We start from the raw sequence: 18074 nt of genomic DNA on the forward strand, positions 1-18074 counted from the left end.
CCCTAAGAAAAAGGTTAATTCTTTTAAGCTGCAGCTGGGGCATTTGAACCTATATTCCTTCTTTATTTGCTGCTGCACACAGATAAATAATACAATTAATTATTCAATACTTTTCTGACTTCTCCCTTTGCACTTTCCCTGTCATGACCTAACTGGCAAAAAAACCCCCTACCAGCTGAGGATGGTTGTGAAAATACACACAAGCACATATGCAAATGTGAAGTAGTGAATGCTGCTAATAAGTCTTATCCAAAGTGGTTTGGGAAGGCAAATTAAAGAAATGAAGTTGCAAATACAGTCTAATTAGATATGACTGAGACTTCTGTGGAAGGGCGTTTTCATTACTTGCCCTGTCTTTTTTCCTCCTCAAGTATTAAACTGATGTCACCCAATGAAAAAAGGAAGTTAAAAAGAAAAAAAACAAACAAAAAACAAACCCACATTAGCACAGTGTCCTAACTTGCCCCTGTCTGGCTGTTTTTATCTGAATATTAGAGCTCGTCAAGATGCTCATTAGGAATAAGGTTCATAGTGAATTTATCTCCTTCTTTAGTTAGTTATTCATTCAGAATATATGCCTCTGAACTATTTCATTATTCATAAGGATTTACCAAGTAGATGTGAGCAGGTTTTTTTTTGCCTAAGAGCTTGCTCTGAATATGAGTTTTAAGTACTGTTTGTCTGGTGTGCTGGTCATATATCTCACATGACAAATCTTTCGAAGGGAAAGCAAGCAGGGAATGGATAGTGAACTTTCGGTTTACCTTTTTTATATGAGATATCATTTGCACAATGTTTCCTGGTATTGATGGGATTTACAAAAATTTTCACAGCTACATAACGCATATCCATATATACCAATAATACCAACCAAACTGAAACTTGGCTCTACGCTTCTGTCAGTAACTGTTCAGACAGTTCTATAAAAACCAAAATCATCACATCAACCACCTATTCTTCTCAACCCACATCTTCAGCGAGTTTGAAGCTGTTTATGCATCGTTATGCTGTTAGTGGCAAATCCTTTTAAACTGACCTCATATACTGTGCAGCTCCTTGTTGCCTTTTCAACTAGGCCCAAACAGCAGTTCAAACTCTGCTTTGCAATACAAATGTGGCTCAGGGTTTGAAACGCCATGGACACTTTTGCATTCAGGCATTTTTTTTTTTTTTCCTCTTGATAACAGCTTCAGAAATGAGTCTATTTATCAGGAGCAAGTCACTTCTTTGCTGACATTTGGTGGGGCATACTTACTAATGACATGTTGAATTATTAGAAAATGCTGTAGTGTAATACCCAGTCATCAATGCCATGTCTCCATCCTTCCCTCTTGCCCCATCTTTTCCTGGTTTCTTATGCAAAGACTGAATGCTTGACACAGTTCAGTTTTGGTTCTCATATCTGATATGGAGGAGGTTGCACATCAATGCACAGTTGCCTTTGACTGTGAAAGTTTCCGATACGGTTCTTATCACTGATTCACTCATGGTTGAGATCTAAAAAGCTTTTTTTATGTAAAAGTATCAAGAAAGTTGGAGAGTAAGAAGATGGATTGGGCAAAAGTTTCACAGATTTTTATAAGCAGCATTGAGAGATAAAATATAAGCAATTGGTGCCTGCAGGGTCAATGATATGGATGTGAGCCTTTCAGTTTAACTGGTAGGCACTCGGAGAAAACATGTTGTTGTCTAAAACAAACGTAGAAGTGTTGAGCTTTCTAATTCTGCTGGTGGCCTGTGAGGACAATTTTAGCTTTGATATACTTTGAGAATTTTCTTGCTAAATATACATTTATTTGATTATCATTTCCTTGAATCAGAATATTACCAATTACATCTTGAGGACCTGTGCCTACTGGTTCACACAACATAAGCAAGGGAATGGATGATATGCTCAGAAATAACTAGTAGTTGGTGGTGTTTCTTATTTTGAAACCTCCCAAGCTGAGGTGCTTATAAAAAGGTTCAGGTTTCAGTCTTGATGCTTTTTTGAAACCATCTTTTCATGGTATCTCTACTTAGGTACTCAGATACCAAAACATCAAATTCCTCTCTTTCAAAATGTAGTCTTTCCTCTTGTGCCTCTATTTTCTATTCCACAAAATGACTTTAACAGTCTTCATGAGTATGGGAAGAACAATTCTAGGACTCATTAAATGAGTATGATGTCATTAGAAATCAAGGGTATTATGCAGAATATTACTTTAACAGTCATCTTGTGGGGCATGTTTAATATACATGCTTTTCTAATTCTGCTTTTGTAGGATTATGACTTGGAGACAGATGTGAACAAACTGAGGTCAAGGCCAGTGCTTGACCGGCCAGAGGAAGAGCTTGGACAATATGAAGCAATGTGTCCAGAACTTTCCCATAATTTTCAGGTACTATCATAGTGCAGCTTCCTTTATTTGTGAATATTCAAGAGTTTAAGAAATACTTGAAAGGGAGTACGGACAAGAGATAACTAGACAAGGCTATTGCAAAAGGAAACCTAGATGTCTTATAGGACTGGAAAAACAAAGACTAAGACTTTTTGCTATAGTTTATTGGTGTGAATCAAGATGATAGAAAGGGAGTGATGTTGTTTGCACATTTGGCTGGATATGGATTAACTAGGCACTATTGAATCAATTGCCACATGAGAAATCTGTCAGATAATAATTTGTATCCTTGCTGGCCATTTCAATGGCAATATCAAGATCGGAATGAGATGTGGAAAATAAATACTGTCAACTAGTCTTTTGAAGGAAGTGATGGAGAAGATTGCACTGCTGCTGAGTGAAATGCACAGTTCAAATCATTGTTCTATTGCAGTTTGGGGCAAGGAATTAAGAGGAGTATTGAACTCATTACAAGTCTTTGAATTTAGGAGAGCTGAAAGCCGTGGTTCAAATATGAATCTGGAGAGGACCACTGGCTTAATGTATCTCCTGTAGACACAATGCTGTGACACTTATGACCATAAGTAGCCAAATGGGATTAATTTAAACACTTGCATGAAGGCAGGGGTGGAGTTTTGCATGACAGATTGGCCTCCTTTACCCTGCTGTAACATTTATATTCTAAAAAAAATGCCTTGCAAATTATCTTCCCTAATTTGTTAGAACTATCAGCTTTGGTTGGAGATGACTCACCCAGATGACTCAGTCTGATCCTTTTCGTTTCTGAGGACTACTGTTGAAACAGCTTTGTGGATAAGGAAATTCTGGCAGGTGGTCCACAGGCTGATTTTACTCTGGCTGTCTTGTTGGATGAGTACAGTTTTGTGAGATTTGTAAATATTTTCTCTTTCTTCCTTGAAAGGTTTCCTCTGGAAGGAGGCACAATCTGTCTTTAGTTTCTTTTAATTTCTTCTGCTTTTTAAATTTAAAGGATCTTGAATCAGAATCAGAGGAAGAGAAGAGCTTGGAGGACAGGACTGAGAGTCTTCCCTCTACTCCCTCTCATTTCATTCCAAGTGCTACTTCTGTTAAACACCCAAACTTCAGATGGAAAAACCAAAGTGTCACAGAGATGGGACCAGATCCAGGGGAAAAGGATTTCAAAGTGCCACTGCAGAGCTGGACAAAGAAGGAGAAATGCAGATGGGATCCGATCAATGAAAAGAGAGACATTGTAGAAGCAGCCCAAGATGCAGACTCCTGTGAAAAGGAAGATCCAGCCAGGAGTCAGGCGCTTACTTTCTGTCCTCTCCCAAAAGGGGCTGCTTGGTACAAAAAAATGTTTTACCATGAATGTGAGGCCTCAATCAATCCTAGTCCTGGAGGGAGGCTGGAGAGCTCAGACATAGTGACAAATCTTCTGAAGAAACACCAAGGGGATATTCCATTCCACAGCCCTCGCTTCTACATAGCTAGGGCCAAAGGTGTTAAGTCCATACCAGACTACAAAGACTTGGCATTCCCTGATTTCTGGGGTCACCAGCCACCTCCTTACAGCAAGCCCATGTTGGAGCGCAAGTATGGGGTTCAAAGGTGATTGTGCTTTAATATAATTACCACACTGAGAGCTCTCAAGCTCAAAACTGGTTTATGTAGGTTCTGATTATCACATCTCTGAATGTTTTAGGAAGTTATAGAAAGAATTTTGGGCTATCCAGTGATTTGTCGCAAGGACATAGGCCAAACAGTAGGATGATTTTATTTAGGTTTTCCTCCTGTGGAAAGGAAAATGGTATCTAACTGGATTACAAACAGGATTAGGAATCAGCAATCTTATTTCCTATATCTGACATGGACTTTCTGTGTGTCAGTGGATGAATTGTGAACTGCTGTGAGTTCCTTTCTTTGTCTCATAGGGGAGGTAGTGGCAACCTTGGAGTGAGATTTTTATGGCTTCTGTGAATCCATAAAGACTCTCCTATTTCATATTCCAAATTTTTATTGATTAAACTAGTTATTGATAAACGTATCAATGTACCTGTGTATGCGATGGGACTCTAAGCTGGTCAAAGCTCTGACATAGATTTACTAGTGGCTTTTCCTTTAAAGTAAGCAGACCAGAACCCAGAACGAGCTGTGGATCTGTGACCTTAATAGATCACAAATGAGAACAAGTTCATTTTAGAGATGGAGAACACTGTATCCTTTTGGGATACATTTTTGCCTTCAGCCTTGCTCTTAATCTAGCCACCTTTAGCGTGTGCAACAATGGGTCCCAACTGGCTTTTTAAGGAAAAATCCTTCCTGTCCTCTCAGAGCTGTGTGTCTGTGTCAGGTTGTTCTCGGGAATCTCCCTGCCTACCCTTCTGCTGCTGTGTCCCTTCTCGCTATGCTTCTCGCTCTCTGCCTGCTCCATGGGGTCCTCCAGAAGCTTCTCCTCCTTCCCTAGCATGTGCACCTGCTTCTGGGAAGTCTCTCATGAGCTAGAGAGCATCAGCAGGGACAAGGTAAGTAAGCTACTTTCCCTCCCTGCTGCCCAGCCTACTAGGAGAAGACAGCATATATGACATGCAACATGGAGAAAGCAATAAAAACACATCTCCCCTATGGCACACTGCTAGAGGCTGCTGTTTTTCAGGTGTTCAGATGAGAGGAAAGCTGTGTTTTTAAGCTGTGCTGGGAGAGGAAGCTCTATCATTTTGTCTGTTCCATGTGTGGCTGTGTGCAATGACTTTACATTTCTTTTTAGTGGCATAGGGAATTATTAGCAGATACCAAAGTGGCTGGATTCTGTGCTAAACTTTAAAGTTCATCAACGCTAATCAAATGACACTTGTGAAGACCCCTAATTTCTGACCTCTAGAGAGATAATGATTCTTTCTGCAACAAATATAAAAGCTAAAAATCTTGTTTTGAGGCAAAATCACTCTACCGCCTTCTCCTTGCACTGTTGCTCTATAAGATTTGCTTTTATGACTATAATAACATGTGTAACCATACAGCTAAAATGGGAATAATCATATCATGCTTCAGGGCATAACATGATTGCTGCAAAGGTCAGGAGGAAAATCTGGTGTTCCACATTTGATCATCTTTAGGGATCAGAGAACTTCAGTTTAATAATGAGTAGAAATTAGCTTGATTTAGAGTCAAGGTTCATTACGAGACAGACTAGTAGGTTTATAAGTTATGGCAGATACTTCCTCATGGGGCAAGGCTGGCCATTTGGGAGATTGACGTTGACTGTGAAGAACTGGGGATAAATCAAACTTGACAGAATACAGTAGAGAATAAAAATTTTACAAAATCAGTCATTTAACCCAAAAGGCAACTTGTTGTAATGGGAACGGAGCAGGAGTTTTCTCAGGGTAAAAAAACAAAACAAAACAAAAAAACCCCCACAACAACAACAAAAACCACCACAAATGAAGTTCACGTGGAATTAGCACATGGAAGTCCTTTTTCTTACCAGTCTTTCAAAAGAATTTCCTAAGCTTCTTCATATTTCTTCTACAAGATTACCCTATACCAAGATTTCTCACAGTATTATTACAACTTGCTTTTTTCTTTTCCCCCCTAGGGACAAAGTACTAGATGATGTTCGCCGCTTAATCCAGCCAGGTGATGTGATAGGCAGAACTGTTTTTGATTTAGATGAACCCAGGTGGGTAACTTAAATTGAGTACTGTAACCAGGGGCACTGTCAGTGCTGCATTAGCTAGCGAGCTCAGTTTACTTGTTCAGCTCTGATAAAGGTATAGAAGAAATAACCTAGGAGGTAAAGGCCCAACAGGAAAAATATACAGGAGTAGATTCCTAGTACGTGGCTCTGGGGAAAGGATTTATTGTGGAAGTTGCTGGAGCAAGAGAGCCTCAAAACCTTTTAGATAGAACAAGAAAATCTATACATCAAAGGGATTGTATGGTGTCCCTGAATATGTGTGCATTGCATGTAGTGATTTGGAATAGAAGCATGCAGGCTGATGCTGGGAATTGTACCCACAAATCCAGATGTGGTCTCTCCACACCTTGAAGTGGCATTTCCCATTGGGAGTGCACTTGAGTGTCAGTACAGCTAGTGTCACAGGCTGTAGATGTACCCTGAAAGGTGTGGCACTTAAAAGGCTTCTGAAAACAAACGTCCAGCCTTGTGAACCATTTTAAGTGCTCAACTATGGCCAGAAATTGTGGTCCTTGAGAAGATATAGCACAGGGCAGTTGAGAGGCTCCCAAATATGAAGAAATTGCATTCAGAGGAAGGATGAGTGACTTGGAGAACATTCTTTAGACGAAAAATAGGGAAGGACCATTTGAGGTAGGAGAGAGTTGTCAAGTTGTTCAAGATGAATTTAAGGGTTTCTAAGCTTTAGGAGAAGGAAACTATCTAGGTGAGGGAAGAGTGAATGTACAGTAATTGTATAGAGCTGCTTTGTGCAATTAATAAATTAATGGGAATAACTCAGTGGGGAAAGTAACTGGAATAAAGAAAGTAAAGATGAACTGGGACAAAAGGGAGTATTGGGAAAGGAAAAGAAAATGAGATTTAGAAACACTAAGCAAGAGTAGAGAGGGATGCTGGACTGGATAGGAAGATTATGGATTTGCTCATGTCTTGCTACTTCTCAGGGTCTTGCTTATAAAAAAAAATTATAAAAACCTATATTAGCATACAAAAGGTGCCGGGGAACACTTGTCTTTGAAGCAACCTGCTATAGGTATCCTTGCTTTGATTTACTGCAGTCACTCAAGCCCAGGTGCTCCAGGCTGTCTGACATTCTTCTCCAAGTTTGAATCAGGAAACCTTCGCAAAGCCATCCAAGTGCGTGAGTAAGTATGCCTGAAGCAGCTGTGTCCCAACCTGCCTTTCCACTGTGACCACAGCGTGAAATGGTGAAGTTGTCCTGGGTTTGGAAAGGGTCGGCCAGGGAAGCAGATTATATGACACAGAGCTTATCATGTCTTCCAACACCTAGATGTCATGAAAGTAACAGGAGTGAGAAAACAGCTCAAAATGTTTTGACATGACTAACATAGTGTGAGTATTTAATGGTGTGTTTGGGCACTGCTAGTTTGGTGGTGTTCTTTGACTCTCACAGAATATTAATGAATGTGATTGCATAGCCTACTGTCCTCAACAGGTTCAGTGGCAGACTGGTGGGGTGTTCATGGCCACCATTTTTTTCTGGTCTTCCCTTACAGGTTTGAGTATGACTTACTCATGAATGCAGATGTGAACAGCAACCAGCATCACCAGTGGTTCTACTTTGAAGTCCGTGACATGAAATTAGAAGTTCCCTATCGCTTCAACATTATCAACTGTGAGAAGTTCAATAGCCAATTTAATTATGGTATGAGTCTTTGGGGAATTGGGGTAGTCTTCTGTTACAAAAATATCTCTTGAATGCCCTAAAGGTTTTGAACTTTCCGTGTCTATAAGGGAGATAGTAAGTTTACTCTTATCTGCCCTGAAATCCACTGAAAGATTTACTTTAGATGTGCCAAAGGGCCTTTCTCTATCCTCAGGAGGACTGAGGAGTAAGCTGAATATTGAGACCTGGGAGAGGATTTGTGGGGAAAAAAATGTCATTGTTCTGTGTTTAGAGACCAGAACTGAGGAAGAATGGTACTGGGGTTGGGAGAGGGGAAAAAAGACGATCTGTTGGAATTGAATGAGCAGCATAGGATTGGAAAGTGGTTCTAAGATTTAAGTAAATGTAGATAATCCTCAAACAAATATTCATGATTCTTTGGGCTTATCCAGAAAGATATCTCTGTCTTCAGACCTGCTGAGACTTTTGCTGATATTAATGATAAAAAAAAAATTCTGTTCCTTTCTGTCTTTGAGCTCCTGTCATAGTCTGTGGTTCAGGAGGAAGGCAGCATTGCTCAGTAACAGGCAGGGCAAATCCCTGCTTTCAATGCCCCTTTTAGAAGAGAAATTATTTCTTCTGCATGGAGACTGTGCTTGCATAGTCTTAGCATAGGTTGGATTCTTAGCTAGCATAGGCTGGGGGTTTTTTTATTTGTTTCCAGGGAACTGTGTTAATTTACACTAGCTCAAGACCTGACTCAGAATGTTTAATAAGCCCCTAATATCAGAGTTTGCATTCCTCTGAAGTCCTGTGGATACAGCCTTCGACATTACCAGGAGAACTCTCTCAGGATCAATGTACCTAAAACAAATAGCACTAGGAGCTGGAATGACTTGTCACTTGTATTTGTGAAACTGGCTGGATGAGTGACATAATGAATTATAAGGCATTTGCTTTTTAACCCTAAGGGTTGGAGTTCAAGTATTCATATAGATCCCAAATGAAAATGAATTTTTTTTGTCATCTTATTCTGCTTCCCTGAATTACCAAACAATTCAGTGTGGTGTGTCTTGTAGCAGCCTGAAAATGAAGTACATTGAGGTCCTACTGTAAACCCCAATACAACCTCTGATACAGCCACCAGTAGCTTCATAGCTAGGGTTTCTGGCTATTATTGGTGGAAGGTTGTTTTTTATCTGCTAGTTTGGCTGTTGTCAGCATTTATAATCTCATTTTGTGCACCTGAAATTGTACACGACTCACACATTCAAGCGTGCAATGAAAAATATATTTGGAAGAAAAATGTGAAAATACTGTCCAGCGTAGGAGGGAGGCTAAGCCATGGCTTGCTTTTGTATGGCTTGTATGTGGGACTGGCTGTTAAAGCAATTCTTCTGTGGGTTACTTCTGCTGCTCTGAGAGGGCAGTGAAGACCTAGTTTATCTGGCTTGGCTGAGTGAGGCTCGCTACCCCTTCCAGCACATGCATAATATTTACATAGACTGTTGGTAAGAGATGCTGTTTATTCGCTACATTCCCTCTGCACTTTCCTGGGCTAATGCCCATGCTATAATACTAAAAGCTTCCAGTTGTGATGTAGTGCCAAAGTGCCACGGGTGGCAATACTTTACAGCTCCTGGTTACTGATCTGTTTTGATTTTTCCCTTCCCTTTTGCTCTTGGTTAGATGGCACTGTGTAACTTTCAAATTGTCAAAAAGGATATTTAATGAAATAGTTATGACCGGGAGCAGAGCAAGTCGGGAGGTGCAGCCTCCACGTCTCTCCTTCCCCCTTTTCCACTAACTTACTCTACCATGGGAAATAATGGGATTTTGTCGAAGCCTGATTGGTGTTTGTTTTCTAAAACTGAATGTTTCCATAGGGAAAGTGGAAAGGAAAAACGGATTTTTTTAATTTTTTTTTTTTTTTTAATTTAAATGAGATGGCAGACCAGTATCAACCATTGCTTGGAGGCAGTTTGGTGTGTGTGTCTTTTGGACTCACAGAGAAGCTGGCATTTCGGATGTTTAGAGCACTGTAGACCCTGAGCCTCACATCCCTTGTCTGATGAACTGAGCTTCTGGGCAGGCCTGTGTCTCTTGAAACTCACTGTGGCCCATGTCCTGGAACCAAACACAGAATTGCTTCTTGTACGTGGCTCACGACGCTGGTTCAGGAAACAGCAATATAGAGGTTACTCCTAGCTGTAGGCTACTTAGTGCTACCCTACACCACAGCCAAAGGTGAGCTGGAAGGGCGTTTCTGCTGCTACGCTTGCCAGCTCTTAAAGCTCTGGAGAGTTTAACAGAGAAACCCAAAGGAAGAAGGGAAAATGAATGGCTGCTTATGGAAATATGTCATCAATATTAATGATTTTTCAAGCATCACCTCCTCACAGCACAAGAACAGCCAAGAGGAGGCTCAGAGGGCAACTTATCAACATGCATAAATACTTGAAAGGGTGTTTTTTCCCTTTCTTAAATACGCTTTCACAGAAGTGCCGCCAGCATTATTGCTGGGCTCAGCTGTGGCTGTGCTGGATCCACTGGAGCTGGCTGGCACCACCCTGGGGCAGAGGCCACCCCTGCAGCCCCCAGCTGCCAGCACCTTGCCAGGGACACCCCATGCAGAGAGCTTTGCTGGTGAGGGCAGGATCCTTACTGTAAAAGAGCAGGCAGGTGTGTAGAGTAAAGGAATTTGATACAAAAACTGCCTGCAGATGGCCTGGCTTCATGGAGCTATGAGTAATAGACACAGCTCAGATCAGAGAAAGCCTTATACCTCGGGGCATGAAGTGGTAATGTTCTGGAGGTCAGGAAGAAGTCATCTTCTGGTATAATATGGTACAAAGATGAATGCTATTGTTATCAGCATTTATGACCCATAGGTATTATTTAGGTCTAATGGCAAGTTTAAAACCTTCTTCTAGTTTTGCTTACTACTTTCAGCAGTGCATCCAGTACCATACCTTCAGATCTCTAATGCTGTGGTAGGATTCAGGATTCAATAATGGTGCAGCCAAGCATAAAATATTGGACTAACCAAATTGCTGATCTTCTTGATACCTCGGTTCCTATTCTTTTCTTTCCCTTCCTCTGTAAAGAGCGTCTTGAAGTCCCCCTTTGCAAAGGCCAGTCAGATAATTTATTTTCTAATGAACTCCATTCAGCTCATTTCTTCTGAGGGTGCTTTTTGTACAGACATGGCTATATCAGAACAAGGCATGGGGCTTTAGGAAATGTATTTACTTTGCATAAACTATCTGCAGAGAGAGCACAGACAAAATAATGATGCTTCTTGTTTAGTCTTTTCCTCCCCACCCCTGTCTTTTCCAGCCCGGGAAGTCATGTCACTTGAAACTGTCTTGTTTTATGTAGGCATGCAACTGGTCATGTATTCAGTGAAGGAAGCTCTCCAGGGCAGGCCTCGCTGGCTTCGGGCAGGCCATGATATCTGCTACTACAAGTAAGTGCATTTTTAGTGAATAATTTGTGGCTTCCTTTCCCCTCTGTTCCGCTCCTGTTAACTGTATTGATGTTGTTAACCTTTGACCACCACTGCCACCTGTTTCAAATGTCTCTAAATTGGTGCTAGTTCAATGTGTTATGTGCTTCCAGCTTCAGGAAACAGCTATAAGTGAGATGTCTATATTAGATGCCTGGGGAGAAACAGGGCATGAGCAGAATTCAGTTCCCCAGGAGGAAGGAGGAGGAAAGGGAATGGAGGATGCTCAAACCTTACTGATGCAGCCAGGAATACAAGGCAGCTTAACCCACAAAGATAGTGTAGTTGGCCTTTTCCCCTGTCCAGGAAGAAATGAGTTGGATGGAATAATTGTTTTTCTTTTGCATACATTGATTTTTCTAAAAGACATAGGAGCTGAGGAGCTGAAGAAGAGTTAGCATATACATAGGGGTGTGTGTGTGTATATATACACACACATATCTATGTACACCTATATATATAGGTAGAAATAGACATATACAAATACCCATTTATTTGTTTGTTTGTGAATCTATCTCTGTACCTTAGTATCTTCACCAGCTTTCCTTCTCTGCAAAGCTGGAACTCAAACCCTAAGAAGGCAAACTGCTCTGTGGACCACACTTATGGGCACCATGGCACTGTTTATAGACCTTGTCCTGTGTGCTGGTTTTGGCTGGGATAGAGTTAATTTTCTTCATAGTAGCTAGTAAGGGGCTATGTTTTGGATTTGTGCTGAAAACAGTGTTGATAACAAGAACTAAACCATCCCTGTGTTAAGTAATGTTTACATTGGTCAAGGACTTTTCAGCTTCCCATACTCTGCCAGGTGCAGAAGAAGCTGGGAGGGGGCACAGCCAAGATAGTTGATCCAAACTGTCCAAAGGGCTATTCCATACCATGTGACATCATGCTCAGCATATAAAGCTGGGGAAGAAGAAGGAAGGGGGGATGTTTGGATTGATGGCACTTGTCTTCCCAAGTAACCATTACCCATGATGGAGCCCTGCTTTCCTGGAGATGGCTGAACACCTGTCTGCCCATGGGAAGGAGTGAATGAATTCCTTGCTTTGCTTTGCTTGTGTGTGTGGCTTTTGCTTTACCTATTAAACTGCTTTTGTCTCAACCCGCGCATTTTCTCACTTTTACTCTTGTGATTCTCTCCCCCATCCCACTGTGGGGGGAGTGAGCGAGGGGCTGTGTGGGGCTTAGTAGCCGGCTGGGGTTAAACCACGACATCCTGATAGCAGAAACAGTAGGGATTAGCCTTACTCACTGTCATACAGGAACTTTTATCTTTCTACTGGGGCTGGGCAACAGTGGTGTAAAGGATTTCTGACAAGCTCAGGGCTGATATTTATGCAAGTTCCCTGTTTCAGGCTGTTTCTGCAGTGTGTCAGTGCCTCAGAAGAAAAACACTAGATCAGTCTCATCTTTAACTTATACCTGAGCTGGAGCTTGACTCATGTGAGAAACATTCTCACCCAGATATCTCATTTTCGTGCAGAAAACTGATTCATTCTGGTTATTACAATCAAAAGAGACAAGTGCAGAGCTTGGGGTTTCAGTAGGTTGAACGAACCCTGCTTTACTTTCTCAAGGCTTCCAAAATGTTATCCACAACACATTAATTATTTTAAAGATGATGATTGAAAGGGTTTTCAGGACTAGGATAACTGGTATGTTTTGGATTGGAAAATCTGTGCAGAGATGAAGGCCGGGGGACAGAATAGAAAAGTAGGAAAATTACAGGTGTGAGTAAATGCATTTGGTTGAGTGCCTGTGAGTGGGATGTCTGGCAATGATGCAGGAAGAGGAGCCCTGCACTGGAACAAAGAGGTTATATGTTGAGGATGAACTGGTAGAGCATTATGGGTGAAGTTCACACACTCTGTAACCAAATACTGCAGTATTTGGTGTTCATTAGATATTTTAACCAGGCCTTACCTGTCATGACCTGAAAGCTGGGGCTGAGAATGCCTGAGTCACAAGTTTTCCTTTTTTTTTTTTTTCTTCTAATTATTTTTTTCTATCATGATTCCTATTCACAAATTTGCATCACCAAAATGCCTCAGTGTCTCAGGACTCTATGCGTACTGCATTAGGCACTGTATAAACAAACCAAAAGTCTGGTCTTCACCCCTAATACCTTGCAGTTGAAGCACAGGGCTTGGGCTACCCAATGACTGTAGACAGGCAGGGAAATATAAGAAAACAAAAGGTGTTAACACAATTAACAATGATAACTGTCTGGCATGGTAAGTAGTGCTCTCAGGACACAGCTGAACTTCTCTGATGTTCTCAATGGTACTCCTTTCTTCATGAATTCACGTGCTAAGGCTGATTTTTAGAAACTGATGTGAAATAATGGGCTTTCTCTTTGTAAGAAATTGTATTTGTGTTCTAGTTCACAATTTTGCTGTTAGGTTCAGAGGTGGCTATGTTCACAAGTGGATTTGATGAGACAATAAACCCAAACAATGACAGTGGGCTGCCTTCCAGAAGTAGCAGAGCCTCAAACTTGTGTTAATACAAAAAAATTCCAAGTCATCCTAAATATCTGTTGTAATCTCTTTTCTTTTTTCTTTCTTTTTTTTTTTTTTTCTTTTGGGAGGGTGGGGCAGTGCCAAGCCGACGGCTCAGATTATCCTCTCAATCTGGCATCTGTCTGTAGCAATTTGAGTAGCTATTTTATTTTGTTCCAAGTACTCTTTGCTAACCTTTATTCACCTAACCTTTTCTACCTCAAGAGCTAACATACCGTGGCTTCCCTCTGCATGCCTGTAACCTCTGGCTTCTGTGAGTATGGGCTTCTGGTTGGGCAAACTTTACGTGCTGATTACCATAGCAGTGGCTTCTCATGTCATTAACGAGGCAGTTATTGTGCAGTGATTAAACAGCAGCTGACTTCTGAGATTAAACCATGATTGTACAATTAAGCTTGTAATCAGATTCTTGTTCAGAATATGTGAGAGAATGGAGTTTTATTGATTTGGAATATTCTGTGTTTTCTAACTGTACTTTGAATTATATGTCAACATATTCATCTAGGATAACTACTCGTCTGTCTCATTTAGTGTTTATTCCAGGTTTACACATGTTTTTGTACATACAAGAATGCACATACGCACACATATATGCACTTTCACCTCTACCGAAACTCTAATCTTTTTGTTTCAGTGATTATAGAAGAGATTCCCAGTCATGAGAAGTTGTATGTGGGAGGGAATGTGAAGAAAACATGTTTGGGGTTGCTCAGAATAGGAGAAGATGGGATTGCTATAGTGATATCATGCTGCTTGTGTTTTAGGGAAAGAGCTCGCTTCATTTCCGTTCACTCTGGTCACAGGTATCCTGGGGTGGGACTGGCACATTTTGAAGGGAACCTCATCTAATTACTTCTACCAGGGGTTATTCATAAATATGGGAAAAGTGATATACTTACAAAAATAAGGAGGAACTCAAAGATGCCATTAATTGCTTTTGCAGCAGGGCTTTTATTGAGAGCAACCTCTGAGCTGAAGGACAGTGGGAGGAAAGGCACATTCGCAAGATGTCTGGGTGATGCACATTGGCTGATCTTTGGTGACATTCATCTTCACTGAAGATGGGATAGTTCACTCATAAAGATGAATGTTGTGGCACAGCTCTGTCATCGCGTACCTTTCCCATATGTCTCACGAGAGTTTTTATGTTACAGAGAATATTAGCAGTGCTCTTGTCAAAAGGAAGCTGAGTGACACTTCTGCTCTGTTTTGTTGCCTCTTCGTGAAGTGACAGGATACACCCATGATAAACAGAGTTGCAGTTACTATAAGATCATCGAATTCACTTGCTGTCTTGGCAGCTTTTATGTGCTGAATAATATTCCTTTCCAGCAAATTATTTGCAGAACAATGGCAGCGTGCTGAATTGGTGACAATGTGCTTGTGCCTTTGGTTTCATGGCTCATTCTAAGCATATTATCTAACCTCCAGCTTTTCCAGACAATAGTCAGTTCACAGATGATAGTGAAGTACATGGAGTGTTTTGTTCTCACATCACCAATAAAGACTTGGCTGTTTGGTGATCACAGCAGTGTCAGAACTAAGTCTTCTCTTTTCTCTTCAGCATCTTTATAATTACATTCGATGAAATCATCATCATACCAATAGCAGGCCACCTCTCAGTTCTAATGATATCTACAAGAGAGGGCTGAGACACCAGTCTCAGTCTGAGAGCACCTGACCCTTACAAGACAACTGAAGGCCTTAATAGCAAGATGGCTGTGGGAATATTCTGCTTCGATTGGAATTCTGCCTGCAATCTTGACAATAAGGATGCCTTAACATGGATTTGGCCCTTGAAAGGGAAGATGTGTTGTACACTTTCCAGTTTCCAGTGTGGCAGACTCCAAAATAACAGCCATGCCCCATGAATTGTTAAATGCTGCTTTTTTATGGTATGAACCAAGATGTTACTAAAGCATATTGTACTTAGTAGCCACACTTAGAGATGTAAGAAGGTCAGGGCATGTAAAATGAGGACACCAGACTCCAGGTGGTAGAAGGATTTTGGACAAAGGGAATGCATCAGCAGATTAGAAGTGATAAATAGTTTACTTTCCATTTGGACTCTGTTTTGAAATGGCCTAGAAATCTGGGATATTGATATTTTCTTCTGCCGCTTTAGTCTAAGCTGATACAATGCCATAGTCCATCACCTGCCAGTGCTTTGTACCATACTAAGTGCTGCAGACAGGAAGTCTAAAGATGAGATGACCAAGAGATGTTGTTCTTGTATCACTTAGTGCTTTTGAATTCCCGAGTTACTATCCAGCTCTTTTACCGACCTGCCTGTATCTTTTGCCAAGTGGCTTCACCTGTCTGTATCTGTTTCCCCATCTATAAAGGATGGAAAATTAGAGTCACTTATCTGCCACACAAAGTATGGGAAGAGATAAATGGAAAGCGAGTTTTAATTAGATAATGCTTGCAAAGGTCTTTTAAGTTCAAAAAATTATTGTGCAGAGTAAGTGATAAGTAGTATTATAATTATTATTAATTAACTTTCTATCACAGCTATGCTAGAAATATACTACCTGTACATTAGTTCTGAAGAACAGCAAGCAAAATGATTTAACTGTACAAAGCGACTGAAAGGCACAGTAGATACAGCTTGCGTGCTGATTAAAAAACCCCACACTATGGTCTCTTATTTTCTTTCCAATAATCAACATATTAGTTTCTAGAGAGCATGTGAGACTTTGAACATTTTTTTTTTTTAAAAGAACACAAATAAGGCAGTGAGGACCAGATGTTGCTAGGGTCTTTTTTCCTTCCCTCTTCCTTGCTTGTTAATTTGGGCTTCATGCTGGTATGGTAGAGTGTTGTGATGAAAAAGGGGTGAGGAAGAAAAACTATCAGCCCGGTGGAGGAACAAGGAGGCAATAGAGCCATCTTGGGGTGACACCAGTAGGAGGAGGAGGAGGCAAAGAATAAAAATGTGTTGGGGTGGGTTTTTTTAGGTTTCTTTTTAAAAGATTTGGAGCTACTGCATTGTATGAGGGATTCTGAGGAGACCAGATTATATGCAGCAGGAATACATGATCATTTACACTGCTTACACACAGGTGGTTTTTCTTTTTAATGCACGAGTGAATAATACCGAAGCCTCACAAAGCCACTTACGAACTTCCTGTTACTACCAGATAGTTTGCTATAGATTGAAGCAGGTGTCAAGAAGTGATTCAAAAGTCTGGAATATCTGTTCTGGGCGGGCAATTTGCTGGAACTGCAGAGGTGTTCAAAACAAGAACGAAATGTGCTGCTAAGCAGTTCAGTGAGAGCGCTGTGCATCAGTACCCTCAGGATCATGCAATCTGAGCACTGTCAGGAGTAAGGACCATTGACTACCAGCGTAGCATCAAGGTCTGGTGGTGCAAAACCTCTGGGTTAAGTGGCATTTTAGACAGGAGAGGTATTTTTGGCTGCACAATTAAAGATGATAGAGGGAGAAGCCTTTACTGGAGCATTAAGGACAGGTAGGGATACTTTCCCCAATGTGTATGTAAGATATTTATGCAGTATCTGCCCACAAAGACCTGCTTCCTCCCACACCTCTGACTACAAATGTGAATTTGGAGGGGACGACTCAGAAGATCTCAGCATTTTGTGACAGTTCTTTATTAATAAGTTGTCTAACCATCCAAGTGACACTGAATATAATAGAGGCTATGGAGATAAGTACTTTCCTTATGCACTATACAAGAAATGGTTCTTAATTTTCCCTCACTGTCGAAATTAACAGGAACTAGATTAAATGTCATTGTCCTGACTTAAAAAAAAAAAAAGACTCAAATCCTGGATCTACTGAAATACACATATAGTAATTAAGTAGATGTTTTTATATTTGTGGGTTCATTGCTTTTTTTTTTTTTACTCTGAGTCTCTTTGTTCAGTATTAAGGTGGTTTATTTGCAAAAGAAATGTTGGGGTGAAGGGTTCAGCTGAGAATAAAGTCACAGGCATTTCAGTTTGCTACTGTGACTCAGTGTTCCTGTACTATCTATTGATCCAGTCAGTATCACTCACCCCCACTATTATCCTAACTATTAAATTCAGGTGAAAACCCAGCAGCATTGTATTGTGTCTTCTTTATGAAAAAGAGCTGATTATTTTGGAGAATTTGACAAGAATAATTATCTTTTCTCTCCTCCCCTTTGAATAAAAATGAACAGCAGCAAAATAAACTAGTATTGTAAATTTCAGGAGCTGAAATTGCATCTTTTGGTTGCCTCTTCTATTTTGCATTTTAATGCAACATTGATGATAACATTTGTCAAAGAAACCTCACAGTCCTTCAGAATCAGAAGGTTCGGCAACAGTATAATTGGTGCAATGTGGGAAAAATATTGTT

General features: G+C 40.7%; 1 protein-coding gene across 1 annotated transcript in view; it reads left to right on the forward strand.

Moving 5' to 3' along the window:
- AGBL1 (AGBL carboxypeptidase 1) overlaps positions 1-18074 on the forward strand; it is a 274909-nt gene that overhangs the window by 48690 nt on the left and 208145 nt on the right. The window contains exons 8-13 of the mRNA XM_072870404.1: positions 2265-2381; positions 3373-3974; positions 5962-6045; positions 7122-7208; positions 7581-7729; positions 11072-11159. Coding sequence (XP_072726505.1) covers positions 2265-2381; positions 3373-3974; positions 5962-6045; positions 7122-7208; positions 7581-7729; positions 11072-11159 — 1127 coding nt within the window. The remainder of the gene's footprint in view (positions 1-2264; positions 2382-3372; positions 3975-5961; positions 6046-7121; positions 7209-7580; positions 7730-11071; positions 11160-18074) is intronic.

The sequence above is a fragment of the Ciconia boyciana genome, chromosome 8 (assembly GCF_034638445.1).
Source record: "Ciconia boyciana chromosome 8, ASM3463844v1, whole genome shotgun sequence".
NCBI lineage: Eukaryota > Metazoa > Chordata > Aves > Ciconiiformes > Ciconiidae > Ciconia > Ciconia boyciana.